This window comes from Pleurodeles waltl, chromosome 9, assembly GCF_031143425.1.
Source record: "Pleurodeles waltl isolate 20211129_DDA chromosome 9, aPleWal1.hap1.20221129, whole genome shotgun sequence".
NCBI lineage: Eukaryota > Metazoa > Chordata > Amphibia > Caudata > Salamandridae > Pleurodeles > Pleurodeles waltl.
Window position 1 is genome coordinate 373157286 of NC_090448.1, and position 21388 is coordinate 373178673.

At 42.8% G+C, this 21388-nt stretch overlaps 1 protein-coding gene across 1 annotated transcript in view; it reads left to right on the plus strand.

Annotated features, from left to right (window-relative positions):
* LOC138259321 (delta-like protein C) overlaps positions 1-21388 on the plus strand; it is a 46794-nt gene that overhangs the window by 14846 nt on the left and 10560 nt on the right. The window contains exons 3-4 of the mRNA XM_069206954.1: positions 11651-11708; positions 14651-14908. Of these exons, the coding sequence (XP_069063055.1) occupies positions 11651-11708; positions 14651-14908 (316 nt within the window). The remainder of the gene's footprint in view (positions 1-11650; positions 11709-14650; positions 14909-21388) is intronic.

A 21388-nucleotide genomic window follows, 5' to 3' on the forward strand; every position in this document is an offset into this window, starting at 1 on the left:
GCAAAGCTGGCAAAGTTGAGTTATGTTGGTTCTTCCTAGGGGTGCTATGATGAAATCTACTACATATAACACAAATCTAAGTCATATTGATTTTGGTTGCACTTGGATAACGAAACAGATTGAAAAGGCAGGCTGTCAATGAACATAATTGTCAGTGCGGAGTAAGATCAACTATTAAGCAATCTTTCACCCTGATTTCAAAGAACCAACAAATATTCTCTTCCGAATACTTCAGAAAGGCCAGGCAGTGACAGTGGGCCATCAATACACCTTGCCGGGTCTTAGTGTTACAGAAAAAAGAATTAAAGTGAAGGCCAAAGAGTAACAACTGATGGTAGTTCACCCTTCGTCCATACTTGCTCTCCTTCCATGAAGGTACAGAACCATATGCACCACAAGCAACATAAAAGTGGCTCACTATCCCTTTTGATGAGTACATCCATGTAGTGCAGGAGATGCCCTGCAGGTAGTCATTTCTTTCGCCTGGGTGACTTCTACTTTCTGGGCCCCTTCACATAAAGCAGTGGAGGTCCTTGAGTAAGAGGTGTCCCTTATTTAGTGGCAAACCTTATCTGTCATTTGTCATTCACGCTTATTGTTCGCTGGCTACAACAACAGTCTGCTCCCCGGGGACCCATGCTTCATCACACCCGTGCTACAACTTGACTCTTTGGTGTCTATTGCATCTTGACAATAGGAAATCAAGTGGGATAGCCACGTCACAAAATATAACTTTAACTAGTGGACCTATGGCCTCGAAATCTTCCAGAGCTACAAGTTTATAAGCTCACTCCACCCATGGGTTATTGCAGGTGGGGAAGAAACTGCCGAAAAATGTATCACAAAATAGAAAACAAACCTTCTCTGAGCTTGCCCGGTATGTAATCTGCTTTATGACCTGTGTTTTGAGGAGTTAGATCAGCCTCTCTCTTAAAAAACAAAAGATGATCACATTGGTAAAAATTCCACACTACTCTGCAACCCAACCCTTCTAGGTGTATCCCTTCATTTGCTGGATGTATATATCCTGCCATCACTCTTTCAGTATCTTTGTTTCGTGGTGAGTGGGGAGCGCGTGTACGTCAGACAGTCATGTTGTACCAACGTTGGGTCTGAAATCATATTGCGCTTACTTTGTTACATAAGGCAGACTGCAGAAGTGGTCCCAGCAGGAGCCCCATTCAAAGAGTAGCTTGTACTTTTTCAAGTAACGCTGCTACCCAGAAGGTAAATACAGTATTGCCGAAGGGTAGCCGTTCCCATCTTCCTATCACATGCAACACTTCTCACAATTGCATCCACAGTGAGCTCTGAGTCCCACCTCGACAAGCTGTTATTGAGTGCTCATGAAGCTTGGACTTTGGGGTAACTGCCTGGCTTGGAAGCCTTTTCCTTCCTTTGATCAAGGACAGGAATATAGTTATTTGTGGTTCATTAGCAGTCGTACAGAGAACAATCTGCCTTAGCATGGCATTGCATGCCAATCCTTGCTGATAAAACCACTCTGATGGGCTATCTAGGGGAAAACGGGGTTGTGAGTCTCTTCAGCTCTGCCAAAAATCCCTGCCTATTTACGTGGGCAATTTCAGAACTCTCAGATACTTGCAATACAGATCCTCTAAATAACCTTCATTAAAAAAAATAAACTTTTGTAAATATTTGCTTTGGAATTTTACCAAAGGAGGTGTCTTTTAGCTGGACCTGTTACTGCCTGCAACTAACACTGAATATCTTCTGTCCTTTTCCAGGGAGTTTCTGAGAAAAATACCCCTGCAGTTACTCTGAAAGTCAGCTAGGGATTGCCTTTATCTGCTTGCTTTTGCTGATTTTTCTAATCACTTCTGTCCTTCAGAGTTTGTTGTTTTTCCTGACTGATGGTCCTCATTGCTTTGGGATGGACTGGAGAAGCCTTTTACACAGATCTTTTTCTCTCAGGCTGAGTTCCATCACTGCGGTTGATGTGAACCCCAGACCCAGCCACTCAGAATGTTCATTCCACCAGACAGACTGCCTGGCTCCTGAGTTTCAGGGTTAACTAATATATTTTCTAGATGGTTGAATCGACCTAGCACATGCACATGTGATACGAGATACAGATTCCTGTATACTGGAATGAATTATTTCAGTAGGTGATAGGAGCAGTAACAGCAACATATTTAAGGTCTGTCTTGATGCTTCACTCCTAAGCATGGACCTATCTAAAGAAATTAAATGTTATTATTATTTCATCTTCATTTAATACAGGCATTAAATATGAGATACCATCTTGTTATACCAAGTTCAGTGGGCCATAATTGCTTATGTTAGTGGATGATACTTTGGTATCCCATATTTTGCAATTTTTGGTGTGGAAGACAGCATCTTTGAAAGCTTTCTCCCTGGCTTCTAGCATCACTGAGCTTCTAATCTTACTTTTCTAAATGGTTTCTTCCAGTGGTAGCATTGCATTTTGTATTAAGGCTTAATTTCTACCAAACATCTCTAAATTACATTAATACATCTACTGAACCTTCAGGTACATTACACAAACAGCAGAAATATACATGGACTGAACTGTTTGTGGGATACATGGAAGATTCAAAGATCTTGGCTATCACTAAGCAGATTACCTCTAGGTGAATGGCCCCTTACATAGCTGATGCTATGAGGTAGCCAAGAAACCATGGAAGGAGAGAATGTGACAGAGACCATGGGTTGACACATGATTCAATAAGTATGTGTTCATGTCTATTTGATGTGTAACCATATGTTGATTAATAATAAGCAATCACTTTTATGTTGTGAAACTGATCTTCGGTGGATCCTCTGACTCACAACTATTTCATCATCCCATCCTTTACAGGTGAGTCCTTTAAGTTTCCTAACTTTGATTCTGGGTTGACTAACTGGTAGTTGACAATGACAACCACGCTCATGGTTAGAGCAAACCTGATCATTAGTGGTGCACTTGCATTCATCTTTCCTATTCTATCCTTTGTGGTACATTTCTTTCTCCACCAAAGAGGTGTCAACTCCTCAGATCTTCATCCAAGTGGGTCGTGTGAGTTTTTCAGAGTTCACTTGGAGTGCGGACACTCAGGCAGCTAAGAAGTTGTTCGCACATGTTCTAGTAGATCTTTTAAACCCCAATAGAAATTGGATTTGGCATACAAAAGCAGAGAGTGGCACTCAGCTACTCTTAGATTCTTAGATGGTGGCTCCAAAACGGTCTTGAAGCAGTCCCCACACAGCAGGATCTCCCATCACCATCCATCTAATAGTGGAAGCAGCCAGATTCATCAGTCTCCTTAACATCCCAAAGAAATGGAACCCGGATGTCACAGACTCCTAGAGGATGTTTAGTCCCTAGGATATGTCTTATATTTACTGGTTGTCACTAGGCACAATACAAAGGGCTATCAGCAAGGGCTTTCTAGGTTGAACATTATATTAATCAACTAGGGTGGGATGGAACTGTATAAATTACCAGAGTGTCTAGTAAGTAATCCATCTAAAGATCAGAAATAATTAATTCACTCTGATAGCCCCTACCCATTGACAAGATCTTCAAAGCCTCGTCTTGTATAATTAGCTATCATGCACTTGAACCTGACTCATAATCGGGGCCACCAAAATTATGTGGCAGTTGAGTACCAAATTATGCAACAAGGAACACCTAATTACGTAACAAGATAAGGCAAATTATGTGGCATAATTCAGCACATTTTTTTGATAGTATTACTAAATTATTTAGTGATTTTTACACATGGCGATACTGTCTGGGTAAAGATTTCAACCCACTAATACCAGTTACAACGGAATACAGAAATAAGCAACTGAAAGATTACCAGTTAACATTTGTGAAGTGCCTTCCACTATGCTCAATCTTGATGCCACATTTTTAGTAGCTTATGATCCGTTTGAGCTAGGAACAATTTTTTAAATATCTGCAGATTATACAGCGGATGGTGGATTATATGGCAAATGTGGCAAATCCATAATTAAGCAAAAAAAAATAAAAGCTACGGGCGCAGAATCGCATAACTTCAGTGGCCCTGCTGATAATGTAGTAGACTTCAAGGAAGTCAGAGGATACTTTACCAGATGACAGACCGACAAAAGTGGTTGCTCAGTTCCTTGGTGGTCTGCACTGTTGTTTTATCTTGTTTGCACAAGTTTGAATACATTCCATCCATGGGATTTTCGAAAAATCTGTCCCGTGAGTCCTACTCTACGTCCAGCCAAATTTCCAGCTTCTTTGTTTCCAACCCAGACATTTGAATAGATTTCTGAATAACATTCTCCCTATCAGGCGAACACATATTCCTTGATATCTGAACATTGTTCTGGCATTACATGTGAAACCAGTTTTCAAACTCATGGAATCCTTGTCTAATGCAGCTGGGTGCATGTTTCTGTGATTGTGAAAATAATGTGCAACATGTTTGTTCTCTAGGAAATTTCATTATACTTTTCTCCTGTTTGTGACTCATAATGAAAAGAAGTTATAATCATTGCCCCCCCATTTTAGTTGTACCCCCAGTGATAAGTCTCACATAACCACCCCATCCAAGGGTTTGTGGCACAGCTGGCTGGTGGCTGCGTGCCGTCCTACACAGCTTCACTCTGGCGATGGTAGATTCTCCATGGTTTTCAGTGAAATTTAAGGTTGTGGAAAAATCAACAGAAAAAGATATTTGGAAGCGGGGTAGCCAACCTGGTGAGTAAGTGGCTGTTTCCAACAGTAAGGCGAGTGTCAGTTCTAGACAGGGTCATCTGAAAAGGGTGGAATAGTCATGTCAATATGTTCTGGATGCCTGGGACCGTATTTATACTTTTTTAGCGCCGCATTTGCGTTATTGTTTGACGCAAAAGTGGCACAAACTTACAAAATACTAAGTTTACGCCGCTTTTGCATCAAACAATGATGCAAATGCGGCGCTAAAAAAAGTATAAATATGGGACTTGGTGTTGCTGGATATCTGGGTTTAGGGTCAGAGGGAAAAATATGTTCAGTGGTTAATGTAAAGTACAACTTTGTAGGTACCAAAGATGCAGCTTACAGGGACAACACTGAATTTACAAGTAAAGGGGCAGAATTGGGTGTCTGTTGAAGGGCCAGCATTTGGGTGTGAGCCCTACACCCCTATCCAAATTAACCAAAACCCTGCACTGCAAGGATTTGGTTTATCTTGGTTTGGGATGCAAGGACATCATTAGGTTTGAGGAGGAGGGGGCAGGACTGGTTGTAGTAGGAAAGAGTTGTTAATTTTAGTGTTGGGAGGGGAAGCTTTGTTGGGCGTTAGGCATGAGTGGAGGAGCAACTTGGGACCATGGGAAAAACATTATTGGGTGTGGTTTAATAGTGAAACATTTGCGGCCATGTGATACCATGTCTTTGGATGTAGGGTTAACGGCTTGCGCCTTGTTTGAAGTAAAGGAGCACCAATGGGATATGATAACCATTAATGCCAACCCTCTTCCACCAACTGATGTTCAATGCTCCTGCTTCTTCTGAGCCTCGTTCTCTTTTCCGTGTACCCCACATTATGACCAGTTACTATCAGGGTATATTTGTGTGGTTTGGAAAACCCGAGAACATGGGTTGTCTATTATATGAAGGCTCATCTTTGGAAAAGAGGTAACATGTAAGGCGTTCGTACAAGGCAGAGAATTGCACTGAATTGAGTGTTAAAGGAGGGGCCTAGGGTTGAGTTGAAAGGGCAGTGTTCCATGTGATGGGGTGTTCAGTGGAATCCCACAGCTTAAATGTCAGTATGATAGTTCTTTAGGAACCAGTGACTTAAGCTCAGTCATGGATGGCACGATGATAAATCTGAGCCTCACTGGACTTCAGCTCCTGAACCTGGCTTTAGCTACTTCTAGGAGCTCCTCATAAAAGCATTGATGAGGCAACAGTAGTAAGGCCAAGAAAGATGCTGTGGCTTGGCGCTATGGGTAGTTAGCAGAGGAGGAATGTTTTACAGATGTTTCCCATAACCAAATGATCGGGAAAGTATCTCTTTGGTCTTACTACCACGTACCACCCAAGAATGAATATTTAAAAGTGTGCTTAATGGTAAGGAACTTGTTTTGTGTAGACCGCAGGTATAGAATAGCCAATGAGACATCATGGGTTGAGTGAGCAAGGGAGAAGCCTGGTTTCTATGCTGCACTATAACAAAGAGTCCTGGTTAATGTGTGTCCATCACTGGTAGATGGACACACAGGGGAAGCGTTACATTACATGTTATTTGTCGAAAGCATCCTTCGACAAAATAAGCCGTCATGGTTCTTGGCCTGAATTGCGGTCCCCCTGTCTTTTGGGAACAATCTGCACTTCCTGATGAGAGGTTTTGGGTTGCAATTAGTAGCTTTACAGACACAGAAAATTTGCGAGGGATGGACACACTAAGGCCCTCATTACGACCCTGGCGGTGTAACACCGCCAGGGCCGCTGTAGGCGGGAGCACCGCCGACAGCCTGGCGGTGCCCCGTGGGGCATTCTGACCGCGGCGCTTTGGCCGCGGTCAGAAAGGGAAAACCGGCGGTCTCCCGCCGGTTTTCCACTGCCCCTTAGAATCCTCCAAGGCGGCGCAGCTCGCTGCGCCGCCGAGGGGATTCTGACAATCCCTACCGCCATCCTGTTCCTGGCGGCTCGCCCGCCAGGAACAGGATGGCTGTAGGGATTGTCGTGGGGCCCCTGGGGGCCCCTGCAGTGCCCCTGCCAATGGCATGGGCACTGCAGGGGCCCCCGTAAGAGGTATTTTGGAGGGGTGAATTCTGGCGGGCGGCCTCCGCCGCCCGCCAGAATTGGAATGAGGGCCTAAGTGCAGATGAAGAGTAGTTTCATTGATTAGTGGTGACAAGTTTCCTGATAACAATATTTGTGACATGCTGGGCTGGGGAACCGACGGTGCAGAGAGATAAGACTCTGAACGAAAGGTAGTACTACAGAATCAAACTCTCTAAAGCACGTTTCCCCTTCTCTCTTGCAACCCTGCTGCATGGAAATTAAACTAATACATTCAGTACTTTTGTGACACTCAAATGAACTTTCAGCAATATCAGGACGTTGGAGTTGGAAGACAGTGAAGGTATACTGCTTGATTAACTAATGCTGGATCGGAACCATGAATGCAGTAAGCAAATATCACACAGGTCTCGTGAATCTTTGTGTGATATTTGGACAAGCCATGCTGCGTGTCTTTAAAATAACAGTGCATCTACATGTTAAGATGAAAACAGAACCTTGGGTGATCCAGCTATTCTTTATGGAAAAACAGAATGTTAGTTTACCTAGTCATTTTTACCAGAGACAAACTAATTGTATTTACCAATGCATGCCATGAGGAAACTCCACTGATAAGAACTGGGTTTGCAGGTTCCTCACCAGCGCTGTCTTCCCTCTTACCATGAACCCACAGCATTGTTGCTTTCCATAATGGGACACCTGCGCCCATTGGAAAAATCTTCTTCTTGCTGGATGTCAGCCATCTTCTGGCGATAGAAAGCAGTTTGTCAGATGCCTGTTTCACTGGCAGGTGATGAAGCCCCAGTGATGCACAGCATAGCTGACAGTTTGCTATCAATCCCACACACACCCATAAACGGTCCTCCACTGCATCCCTTTCCTACTCTGAAAACACAATTGTTCATGGTAGTTCAACACTATCCCCAGACAAGGCCCAAGCCACCAGACTCTCGCTTTTGACAACAGCTGAAGTAGGCGTGCATGGTGGGATGGGGTAAGAGGACATGGATGACCTCGGTACTGCTTTTTGTCTTAACAGCTTTGTTAAGCTGTTTCCTTTCCGTGGCAAGGTGGCAGTGATTTCCAGCGGGTTGGGGATAAATGAAAGTCAAATTTTGGCATAGAGAAAAGCTTCTTGATCTAGTTAATGAGAGGTAGCCAGCATTTAGCGTATGTTGACCGAAGAGCATTGATTGTTAAGTATAAGCACAGGCCTTAGTGTGGGTTGAAAATGCCTTCTTAGGTGTGCATCAGTGTGACGGCTTTAGATGTGGGTTTAGGCTTCCTTCTTGGCTGTTGACGCATCAGTATTGAAAGTGTAATGAGGCCTCAGTGCCTTCTGTCCGATGAAAGGTCAGTATTGGTTGTGCGATGAAGCGCCTGTACAGGTTGATGGGCAGTGATTGTGGGGTGAAATACAAGTACTGGTTAGGGAGCGGTTAGTAAAGCATGTGATATTGATAGTGTGGGAGGAAGAGTCAACCGAGAATATATTCAACCTACAGGTCCCTGACACTAGTAGAGCACAAGATAGTGAATTCCTGTAAATCTTTCGTGACTCTGTGAATTGTAAGCAAGCAGAAGATTAAAAAGAACCTTTTGACAGGTGTCCCTTCCCAGAAAATGTCAGCATAAAAGCATTCATTATCTTTGAAGGGAGTGTTTGCGACTTTACCAGTAATCTTTAGTGAAAGACATCACACAATTTTTGTCCAGGTGGACTTTTATCGACTTCAACCTGGTGGTACTGGGAGCCTTGCCCAAGCTAATCCACCCCCTTGTGGTTGTGCAAGTATTAGATCTGTTCGGTATCTCCTGCATGCTTACCCAAACCCAGCGAGCTAGAATCACAGACTAATTCCATTTGCTATTCTTCAAATTATCGAATAAAAAAGACATAACTTTACAAGGTAGACTGATAGCTAAGGGAAATGAGTATAACCTCAGTGAACGCAAAAAGTAACTCTTCTGCTGCATTTCTAAGCATAAAAGGCCGAAAAAAGTGTGAAAATATGTCTCCCCCACTTACCCACCCAAGAAAAGCACTCCAAACCGAATTTCCATGTAGATGTGAACACAAGGAAGCCCATCAGCTAAGGTGCCCAATATCTTAAGCTGAAATGTCCCACATGGGCTCGCTCGTTTCCACTGTGGCCCGGAGGCTTTTCCTCACTCACTGTCACTAGGGACAGAGGAAGCAGGTTACTGGAGCTGCGTGAGCTGTGGCGTCCTGTTAACCTGCAGCTCCATAATGGTTAAGTGAGGACTGTCCCTTTAAACCCCAATAGAGGAAGCATTGGTAGTAGCGGTGGGGGGGTAATATGATCACAGTAGTGGCGCATGGGAATAAACTGAGAAACTGAAGCTGTCATAAACCCTTGAAGGCAGAGAGTTTAAGCAAGGCCTAAGAAACTTGCCAGTAGTTATTTTTAGTGGTAATTCTTTTAACATTCACTCGTGCATCGATTTTTTTACTCACATCTTTTCAGCATCATTGTAACTCTACCGCAGTAATAGTTAGACGTTGCCAAGGCTGGAGAAAAAGTGCAGCCTTCTGGGAGCAGATCCAGTTCTTATTAACTGTATTCCTAGTGCACTCAACCCTGGAAATGAAATTGGTTTGCCACATCATTTTTTCAAAATACGTGCACTCATCCAGCAAACAGCAGTCTCTCTTTGTTTGGGTTGAATTGGAGAGATTTACCCATGATTCCTTTTCACCAGTGATTCTTCCTAGCACAGAGACATCGGGTGTCCTATATCATTACTGAGGGGGACAGATCTTCATCACAGACATATGACACGGTGGTAATCTCGTCATAGACACAGCTGGGCAAAACACAGGGCCCCCATCCATTTTATGACTTATGATAATAAGTTTCATTATTGTTAATGGTTGTACACTATTGCTACCGGAAAGTAGCTTGTCTTTTACGCTCTGAGTCCGAGTTTGATAGCTAATCCCAATCCACAGAACAATGGCTCCCGGGTTATTTCTAGTAATTGACAGTCTTTCTGAGGATTCCATTGTAGTACACATGCTGGATGTTATTTCTCATATAGCCCCTGTCACAGTCAGTTTTATTAGAAAATACAAAGTGGTTGCAGATATTTATAGTGAGTTTCACCGTGGTCCACTGTGATGGGAATTAAACCTTTCACTCATTGGATAGATGTCCAAAAATAGAACTGTTCGCCATTTCGAGCAATTCCAAGTTTTCTAAAGGTGCTTCCTCAACTGTTAGAAGAAATTTCTCAAAAGGGGCAATTATATTCAGTACACCTTATGCTATTTCTCTTACGATCCTTACATGTTTCCTAATATATTATGATGGGCGTCGTAGAGGAAGACTAGGTAATCTTCACATTAAGAGTAAGAAACACAGTTCCCATGTTTCATTTAGGACAGTGAGCTAGGATTGTGGTAGCAAACAACAGAAAGGCCACAGTCGACTGTCATTTAAAATATTCGCCCCATGGTAATTGGAATCACATATCCCTTGGACTTTCTATGGTTTTCATGCACATTTTTTACTCTCCCATAAGAAACTTTAAGATGATTTAGAATGAAATGCCCATGTTTCCCTCTGATCGCTGTCTTTGGCCCCTTCAATCCTATCCCATGACCTGGTTTTCATCCTTTTATTATACTAACAGGGAAGTACGTGTCCTGGTACTTGGAATCTGTTGTGCCTGAACCAGGAACCCTTTTTATGATACGATCACTCAGCTCTGGTGATGGTGACTAAAGGCTTCATAAATGTAATACTGAGGCTACGGCACCTCCCAATAGAGTTTTGAGAGAAATGGTTACACATTATGCCTCTCTGCAGCTTTACATGTTTTTTTTAGAGAACGGTCTTTAAGAAGTATTCTTTAGAAATTGTCGCAGATTTTCTGCTGAAAACCTTTTTAGTAGCCTAGACATGAAGATGGAGTCTGAAGAGATGAGCTTCACCCCGTGATGTTGCTCACATGTGGTCATTCAGCAATGCTTTGGCTTCCCAGTGGTGCAAGAAAACTGAAAGAGGCCCTCCGTGTAAAGTACCTGTGGGGTGGCCCTTTCCCCATAGACCCAGTCAGGGGACTGCCACCCGTGCACAGTATCCTGTGCTGAGGGGAGCCCCGCACACTGCTGGGGTCTTTGTTACAACACTGTGGGTTCCTTTATCGGCTATTGACCCCCTGTCTAGCTAGGAACACTGTCACACAATACAAAAAGTGCCTTTCTTTTCCCTAGGCATGGCAGCCACCCCTCATCAGCCTGCTGGTTGCCACATAGTCTCCTCCGTCTGCCCCCTGTAGACTATACATTCCTTCAATGCCAATTGCTTCAGCTATCAGAAATCTACCCTACCTGGATTGCTGCTAAGATGCTGGCATCTCTCACCTGTTCATCTACTAGTTATTCTTTGCCAAAAGGTTTGGCCAAATCAGTGACATGATACTATAAGCACCACAGTCTGATAAGTTATTTCATTCAATCAGATTCTTCAGTTAACCAACCTTTTGCCATTCACAGTTGCGCTGCTGGATTCTGTTTGTTCAATGCAGCTGAACAATAAAAGTTGAAGAGAAAATGAGATCTGTATAAGAATAGGTCTGAGCCTACAAATAAAGGACAGTTATGGGGTGTACCAAATGTGATAAGGTGACAGAAAATATCAGGTTCGTCTCATGACTTTGAAGAATAGAAGAGGAGGAGGGACGCCAAACCTTTTAGTTATTAAATTGATTCTATCTGATTAAGATATTTCCTGATACTATGGTAAGTAACATAACTTTAACAGAGTTGACAAACTGATGTGTTTTGCTGTATACATAGTGCTGGGGTATATCGGTACGTTATGGGACTAGAAGTGATTCTATGTATTTCAGTTTGCAGGATCCTAAAGTATAAGCCTTTGTGCATTTCAGGGTACTTTCTCCCTCATCATTGAGTCCTGGAACACAAATAACGCCGAGGCTTCTACTGGTAAGTGACTTTAGGTTCCTCAAAACCCCACAGGGGTCTTTCTTTGCAGACATATTTAGGTATAATCAGTGCCCAAATACAAATACAAAGCATATTACAGTAAGAAGGGTGCATAGGCTGGGTGGCAGTAGGGTGTGCTTTGTTTAGATACATTTACGCACTGTCGGAACTTGTGGTATGTTTCTATATTGACACAACTGATGCAGTTTCTCTCAAGATTTTGCGCGACATAGCCATAGTCACTGAGGCCAGGGAATATCCATCAACCTGACACGTGGCACCCAAGAAGCCATCACTCTTCTGTTAAAAAATGTGTCTAGTAGGAATATGCTTATTTTTTCAAAATATGTATAGCAAGGCTGTGTGGCAGCCAGTGTTCCACCTAGAAAAGGTCTGGAGTGCTGAAATTCCTTGCCTTGGGGGGGATCATTATATATTCCCACTTCCAAATCTTGAGAGGTCTGCGTGCACATGTTTCCAGACATTTTGCCGAGTTATATTAGCACTTCCAACTAATGGGTTATTCTCATGCAGTCGTATGACCGAAAGAATATTTCACACCCACCTTAAATTATGTCTTTTTTTGTTGGCGCACCTATGCACTGATGGCTAGCCCTTACTGACTGATACTCTTTGATATTATACCCAACCAACAATGCATACCTTTTATTAGAGCTGCCAAACACAAATAGGTACTTTTGTTAGCACAGTGACCAGTTGGCACTTTGTTGACACTTATAACCCCTAATAAGTACACATTGTTGGTACACTCGTCTGCTGATGGGCACTCATTGTTGTCTACATTCACCACCAATAGACAGAGATGGGCACCCAACTGCTGCGGAACATTAATTATTGGTACATTTATTAAGTTCCCTTGGTTAACACAATCAAACTTAGGGCACTCTTTGTTGACCCACTCAATACTCATTTTTTTAACACTTAACTGATAATGGGCATATTTGGTATACCAGGTAACTTCTGGGCAATTTTGTTGAGGCTACAGCCATTGGTGGGCACTATTTAATGCACCCTATCATTTAATTGAACTCTCTCATTATTTAATGCCACACCAATGAAGGACACTGCTGGTTGTCACACTCAGTCGATTGTGAACACTCATTTTTTGACCCATTCAAGCAATGATGGGCATTCTTTGTTTGACTGCCATCTCACACGGAGATACTCCGTGCTGATCCACCCAGTCAATAGGAATGCCACATACATTTGATGTGCGAGGGCAGGACAGGAGTTTCTATTTAAATTAGAATTAAGAGTTCTCCAGTTTTGCTTTGTGTGTTAATACTGCATGGGTTTCCATGTGTCAAACCTTTGGGTCACAATAGGAATAATGTGTCCTTAGAAAACACCCCTGTATTTCTGGATGGCGCAGAAGTACAATTTTCTACATGTTAATCCCCATCACATTGGGTCCTATAGTGGTATCGCTTGTATTACTGAGAGAAGCATCAAAGTGTGATTGTACTGGAAATACTGAGTGCCTTGTGGTAGAAACGTTATGATCACGCTTTTCCATTTATGAGTAGGCTGAGGTTCTAGTGCCTCTATAAGCAGACCAAAGGCAGGAGGAGGCGTTGCCTCCCAGTCATCATAGCTGTTTGGTAGCAGGTGCTTCAAGTTCACATCGCTGCCAAAATCAAATATACAACAAAACAAGTGCAATTTGTCTTTGCTTAAGGTATGAGATGAGTAATAAAGAGAGTGTTCTATCAGCTATGTCTTTCCCAAAATTGGGAAGGATTTGAATAATTCTATGACGTGGTATTTCACCCACTGATATGGTACTGACGTGGCATAGCTATAACCACTGATAAGGTCAATAGCAATAACATCTTCTGCAGAGGCTAAAAATGTACTCTCCTGATTAAAGAATTTCACGGGGCCCTGTCAAACCTGTATGTGTGATCCCACCTTATTCTCCATAAGAAGGTCATCGCTGCCAGCCACAGACCAAGCAGAAGACCAGAGGAACAAGAAAGTAGATCCCTAAATAATAACAGAAATCGAGCCACAAGTGCCAAGTGTAAGATGCTGTGCATGCTACAAGGATATTACGATAGACAGAACCATAGTTGATGGAAGTTTACTCAGTCCAGGAACTGACCAACAACAGTGACTCCTGTCTCCTTCCAGGCCCCCTGTAGGTATACAAGTCCTTAACTCAACGAACTGCTTATCACTCTCACAACCAAACGTCTGCTGATCTGGGCAGCGAAAATGTAAACATTTTTTGTGAACTTATAGCCATGTATGGATATTTTGTGCAGTGGTTTTGAGTTTAGATTTTTTTCATAGATTTTCCCCATAGAAGTAGATTTCCATAAATAGATTTCTTGTGCTCCCTTACAATATTGCTTTATGTGAACATAAAAATACCTATTGAAATCTGTATTTTGTTCTTAAGAAAACTTTGGAGTGCTAGATGTTTTTTCATACAGAATACAGTCATTCTGTATGGCCAATACTACATGGCAGCTTGTAAAGAGTTTTTTGAGGAGATTTGCTGGGCGGTTGGAGTTGTCTGATCACATTGTTCCATCTCACACAGCACTGCAAAAGATGTAGTCTTGCCTCAGCTCTTCCGGTGGAAAGATTGGGATCAACCTATTTATTAGCTCATACGATAGAGGGTGCCTAGAACAAGGAGTCAAGCCTTGGGTCACACCATAGACATAAAAGGGGTTAAGAAACAAAAACATGCCTTATTTGTTTAGTCAGATAAAAGGTAGGGTACATACTATGACTGAAAAGGGATCCATGCCCGACTTTATCGGTCAATTGATTGGCTTCTGAAAGTTTAAATGGGCATGTGCTCCGCTTTTTTGTTGCATGCTAGCATGTGAGGCGTAAATGAACGGCCGTCGTCGTGAGAGTTTCCGAGGTGCCTGTCTAACCTGAATGTCGTTTCCTCTGACCTCCAGAAAACAGTGATAACTTGCTCAGCCGCCTAGCCACGCGGCGGCGCCTGGCTGTGGGCGAGGACTGGTCACAGGACGTGCACCTTGGGGAGCAGAGTGAGCTGCGCTATTCTTATCACGTGTTGTGTGATGAGCACTACTATGGAGACAGCTGTTCCGACTACTGCCGGCCCCGGGATGACACCTTCGGACACTACAGCTGCGACGAAGAAGGGAACCGCCTGTGCCTGGCTGGCTGGAGGGGCGAATACTGCTCCGAACGTGAGTATACATCACTGCCTCATCCCTGCCATGCCGCAATGTGCTCGCTGGGGCACCCGACCATGAAAGCGTCTAGGCACTTCATTACAGGCAAAACCATGAATTATACAGTAGTGATTTGGAGTGAAATACCACAGAACACCAATCGCCCTTGGCATTCACAGTAGTGGTGGTGAGATACCCTTGCCTTTTTACCACTAGTGCCAAGAGGTTATTTGTAGAGCCTAAAAGTAAACTTTATTGACTACCCACTTAATTCTCCCTTCTTCTGACCCTACTGCAGTGGTCTCCAAACTTTTTAATGCCCCCCAGTTGAAAAATAAAAATCATTGGGCCCCCCTCAGAATTTTTCGCAAATATTTTACAAAGATGGCAATGTTTAAATATGTCGAGACTTATTTAAACATTGCAGTTAAGTACTGTTACCTTTTTTAAAATGCAATAGCATGTTTCTGCCTAAAACAAAACACTGTTATCTGTGTAATGCTTCTTTTGGCCTGAGCCTGGCACCCCCCTGGGTTCACTTGAGGCCCGCCTAGGGTCGGTCCACTCCCCCAGTTTGAAGACCCCTGCCCTACACAGACCATGCCACTGTGATCAGGGCTGCATCCGGAGGCCCGGGGTCTGTGTCTGTTACTGCTGCCGCTCTCTTCTCCCTGTCCTTAAACCCCACCCCTGAAAAGCTCTGACATACCAGCTATTCCATCAGAGATTTAATGCACATTGATTGCAATTCTTTTTTACAATTGATTTTGCTCAATACGTCCTTAGAACTTTCTTCCATAGGAGTTTTCAGACCATCAAAATCACTTTTCAGAGAACCAAGAACACTTCTTTTTTCTAAGCACAAGTTCAGTTCGACCTTGACTGAAGCCCCTGTCATAGTATAGACACTTAGACTACATCGCCACCAATGCTTCACATTTAGAGCAGGAGCATATTTGAACTACCTATAAAATCACAGGATGTGACCAGAGGTGAAGAGGTTACATTTAAGTCTCCTGATCTTATGATCCTGACGCTAAACCCAAAGCCCTAGCCCCGTTATTGCGTAAAATGTGTTTTTGGACGTCACTGACAAAATAATTGCCAGGTTCTACAAAAGGCAGAATTATACCAACTACTCCAGTCATTTGTTCTAGCTGGTCATGAAGACCTGAGTCTAATCTTTGCAACACAACTCCTCCCTATTAGGCAACCACCTTGCATTAGTGAGGAATGTGGACAGCCAGATTAAGTAAATAAATTACTTGTTGCTCCACGTTAATGAGTTTTTCTCATTTGTAGTGAGGATCATTTATCTAAATTCTGTTTCTGCTTCTCAGCCCTATATCCTAGAGATAAGATAGCTCTCTGCGTATAGACTTCATTTATAACGAAAGGTCGCGCAGTTTCAATTTAATTAGGAAATCAGCTGTCCTTTTACTTTTTTGAGATCTCATTCCAGTAGAATTAAAGACGCTCTCTAATTACAACATATAATCCATGAATTTTCAAAGAAGCGTTCCATTCAAGGGAGAATGTGCACGTTGGCCACTTGGGCAACACTGCCCCCGCAAAGCACTGCTCGTTGGATGCTGCATATGAGCATGATATGCAATTTGGGCAGGCAGTTCATTGCAACATAGTTACTAGAGGGTTGAACGGTTCCTAAACTGCTTGGACAGCTGCTCGCATACGATACAACAAGGGACACAACTTAGCATGAGAAAAAAATGACCTCCTTGCTAACGTGAACTTTCTTATGACCAGATGTTCTAAGGCGTTTTGCAGTTGCAAAGGATCCGTTTTATGAAAATGGGCCTTTTTAGACTGCAGAACGGCCTTTAAGTATGTATCATCTCCAAACTGCAATTCAGTAGCACATCACTGAAATGCAAATTGGGTTTGTGACTACATACTGTATCACTCTTTGGAAGGGGGGTATTTAGAGTGTATCTTTCAAACCGTGACTCACAGTGGGATGCATTAATATTTTGCGACTGAAATCTGGTGGCAAAATGCTATATTTTACCATCTACTGAAAGGTAGTGGTAAATCATTTGCAAACAAAAAGGCTTCTCTATGGGTCCCCCTACCCTATGTCATTGTTAAAAACACATTTTAAGAGTAGGCTTTGGCCGATGAGATCAATTTTTACTTATAAAAATGTTTGTACATTTTTTATTTATTTTTTTGTTAACACTTCCCCTTTTCCTTTTAGGAAAAAGCCCTGCATTTAAAAAGAACTTCTTAATTGAAAAGCAATCAAAGACATGGTGATCTGCGGGCACAAGCAGGCCACCATCCCTGTGATTGTTGCTGTTTGTGGTGGGTTGCAATTTGCGACCAACCTCATGTGCCTTAATGAGGTAGATTGGATTGTTACCCACAACGAGTTGGGCAGCTTAGATGGTGACTTCCTACAAATTGGTACATAAACCGGTTCTCAAAATCGATGTGGTAAGTCAGTGTGGAATTTGCAACCACTTTTACCAAATTGATTATTAGTAAATCTGATTCATAGGCACTCTTTGAATACTAACATCACACCATCCATTTTAATTTTGTTTATAGTAGTCTAGTTACTAGCCTCTGTGAACGTTTGAAACCAGATTGGTGAGAAGACGATATACACAAGAGGATAAGTTTGGCTGAACAGTTTAACATGCATTGGAGTACAGACTTTGGGATGTGAATACTATTTTCAAAGTATTATGTTGAACTGCTTAAAAGAGGTTGGCTAACAGTTTCATTGTGAAAGCATTCACAATCTACTCCACACGTGTTTTCCTGGTATTGTGCCTACTACGCACTAAAGAGACAGTTAATAGTGGAATCTGTTTAACCAACTTCACAGGAGCCAGCCACATAGATTGATTTCTCTATATTTGCTGGTATTGATGAGGCAATTTACTTTGTACATTAGTTCTTAAAATGTCACAAAAATATTAATTTTACCGACCTGTTTAAGCATTTACTGCATTAAATTAACTGTAAAACTGTACTTTTTTACATCCTTGTGCTTCTTTTTATTTTTAATCCAATCATTTTTCTAAAGGCAGCTTTTAGTACCATAGTCTCTCAAATTGCATTTCTGAAAACGAACTCAGTCTTAGTAAGAAACGTTTTTTATCCAACATTTTAGTTACTTCCTATTCGGAATTTACAAAGTTCAGGAACTCATCCCTAAAAAGAAACAACATGGATTTGGATTAAGTGAACAACTAAACAGTGAATTTAATATTTTCTTTTGCTCATGCAAAGAGCTGACATTTTAATTTACCCAGGAGGCCCCCATAAGCAGTTCTATTTCTAGGAACTTTGAAGTTCCAACAGACTAAACTGATTGACTGGATACATTCCCCAAGCTTACATAGATGGTCATTGAGAAGCTGTCCTGGCCAATACTCGATTATAGTTCTTTACGGTAAAGATCATTATTAAACCAAGTAAACGCAGAATGAAAGAATGGCTGACTATGCAACTGCCCTTACTAAGTCCTGTGCTGCACACAAATATTGCCATCCAGCTAAGTATGTAGCCCGTTGCTGTTAGTGCTGGACTTATTACCAGCAGTTGGCCCCTGGACCGAGGTGTGCGCAGGAGCTCTTATCATTCCAAGTTAGAATTATTGGGCACACAACTTTACCCTGGTTCACAACATTGTTTCTGATAGTTCTCGGCCCGAGAGCCTGGGCACAACCCTTATCAGGGTAGTGTAGGGTGCTCCAGGGACCAGTACTGTTGCCAGTGCTATTCAAACCCAACATGGCAACAATCACTGGGGAGTCCTGTAGCCTCAAAAAGCACTACACTGCGGCAGTGCACAATTAACACCCTATAATACTCGTGGAGAATATCTGATTGCGAGAGGTGAACTGCCCTTCCTGACAGGATAATGCCTCTGAAAAGTCCACAGAGTTGGGGAATAGTCTGTAACGTGCCCGGCCGAGACTTTCTCCATGTGATCAAAAACTGGCATGACTACAGTCCTTCTAAAATGTTTTTCTATGTTTATTGTGCATGCAAATGTTGTCTATTTTCGTGTGTTGTAATGTTTATCATGCTATTCTTACTGTGAACATTTTTATGTCCCACTTGAAAATGACGTATATCAGCTCTCTGCATGTCCAGGCTGTGTCTCCCCTTTTTAATAATGAATACAATGATATTTGGTAAACACCAACAGAAGACACTACATTATTTTTAATACAGACTATTGTATAACATGACACAACAATATATACAATAAAGAAAATATAATTACACTTACACCATAGCTTAGATGAATACTTTCTTACTGCACACTCATCATCTTTGACGCTGCCTTGCTGTATTCTAGTGTCTTTGCCAAAGTGTTCCAATCGTAGGCAAACGTGCTATTAATGCCACTACTTGTGGCACATGTTACTAGCACCCAGTCTGCCAAGTGCACAGTCTACTTTTTGCTCCAAGGACACATGGGACTTGAACCCTTTTCTTTCAAAGCTAGATTAGTCAGTGTTTTGGCTAATGGTTCATTTGGGATTTCTCATCATGAGTTTTTGAGCACAAGGTCCTGCAGGAAGTGCTGACGGTGAATCATATGTTTGTATCAGAGATCCTTACAAGTGCTGCAGTGTTCTGTGAGCCGCTGTCACAATGCCTCCTTCTGTGTTCTCCTAGTGCTTCGTTGTCTGAAAGCACTTAAGGCCTCTGTGTGGAAGTCTCTATTTGCCCCAAACTCATTTCAGGATGATGGTTTCAAATTTGGAGAGGCAAGTTGACCCCCGTGTAGTCAGCAATCTTTTAATTTTGTTGTTTTGATTGGTGCTTGCTATTTGCTTTATGGCCACCTGTTAGTATTGCGCAATAGAAATCTTCTACCTCCAGTGTCATAGTCAGACACATGTAAAAGAATGGTTCATCACTTCTGACTTGTGTGCTAATCTCATCCTTCATACTTTGTCCTTGTTCCATAGGCCTAACTGTAGATGTGTACACTTTGACGGCACTTCAGTGCCAGCCTTCACCCAATTGTGCTGGCCTTTTGCGAGATGAGTGTGCCAGTCTCCCCGCAGGAAGGTCCTTCCCATCCTAAAACCCAGCTAACTGGTCATGCAAGCTTGTGTGGCAGTTTGTATGTCTAACTCAGAGAAGTGCAAGTATATGGCTTCAGGCGTGTCTCCTTTAAGTATGTGAAGTCCTCTTAGCTCAACAATGGTCACTTCTACTGATATTTAATAATAAGTGGTCTTGATGGACAACCATGATACCATACCTGAAAAATGAAAGGCATAGGATATCTGTGCCTCTACAGTCTGTCTAGTCCTGTCAGTAAAGCTGCAGATCAAAACTCAAAGACAGACACTCTGATGCATTCAGCTCAATGGAACCTTACCACACTGGAGTGCTACCTAGGTAGACATCTTTGAAAGCAATCAACAGGATTGGAAAATTAGGTTTGTAAGGATGCTCCCATTATAAGCTGGAGCTTCTGTCTTGTGTTATGTCATTCCTCTCATTCTCCGATCATTTAAGTCAGTGAAGGGTTTAATTAGCTAGGATGGGCCATGAAGGTCTTATTCAAAACTCCTTCACCCACGTGTCAACACACAGCAGTTGCATGGGTATGTGAGTTGTTTGGCAGACTGCATCTTTGCACCAGAAAGTATTGGCCCTGGGAAGCTTCAGTTCCAGTCCAGTGGTCCTGATGACACAACACCAAGTGAGCTTGGCTATCTCTGGTACCCAGTTTGGGGCCTGCCAAAATGAGCGTCCCATTCTGGCACCACCATGTCTGAATAGATGATGAATGCGCAAGTAAACCAGATCAGAAATGTTGTTGCCTCCAGGTAAGCAACTTCAAACACCAGAACAAGACACACAGCACACCATCTAGCATAACACATAGTATGTTATACACCATAGTAAAATTAATAACCCAGAAAACACGATAATATAGTACAACACGTCATAACTCAATACATAGTATTCGCCTCAAATGGCACATTTAAGCCTAAAATATACCGTGACTGAAGCCTTGCTTATAAACAGTGCAGTAGCCCCTGGGAAGGTCCAAGACCCGTGGATTAGAACCGCTTGCCACGCTCAAGGCCTGCTGGTTTAATCTTGACATTTTGCAGTGATGATCTTTGTTTTTCCTTATTCCCCCCTGGGCAGCCGTGGCGGGGCACCAGCCGGAGTGTTTAACTTGCTTTGCACAGCGTCTTGATCCCTGGCATATGGCGCACCGTGAGTTAAGGCTGTGGGGCCTGGTGAATGCAGGCGGCACCTTTGACGGGCCCCGTCTGGATACGAGGCGAGGGTTGGGGCAGTGGGAGGTTTAACCAGCTTCCTCTTCCTATGCTCGTCCTTACAAAGCGAGGGCTGGACAGGAGCAAGCTTCCCCTTGGTAACATTTCTTCTTTCCTTAGACTGGTTGCTAAGTAAGAAGACTTTAAGCTGGGCCCTCTGGTCCCCATTCACACAAGGCGGCCGCCCTAATTCTGCAGCTCC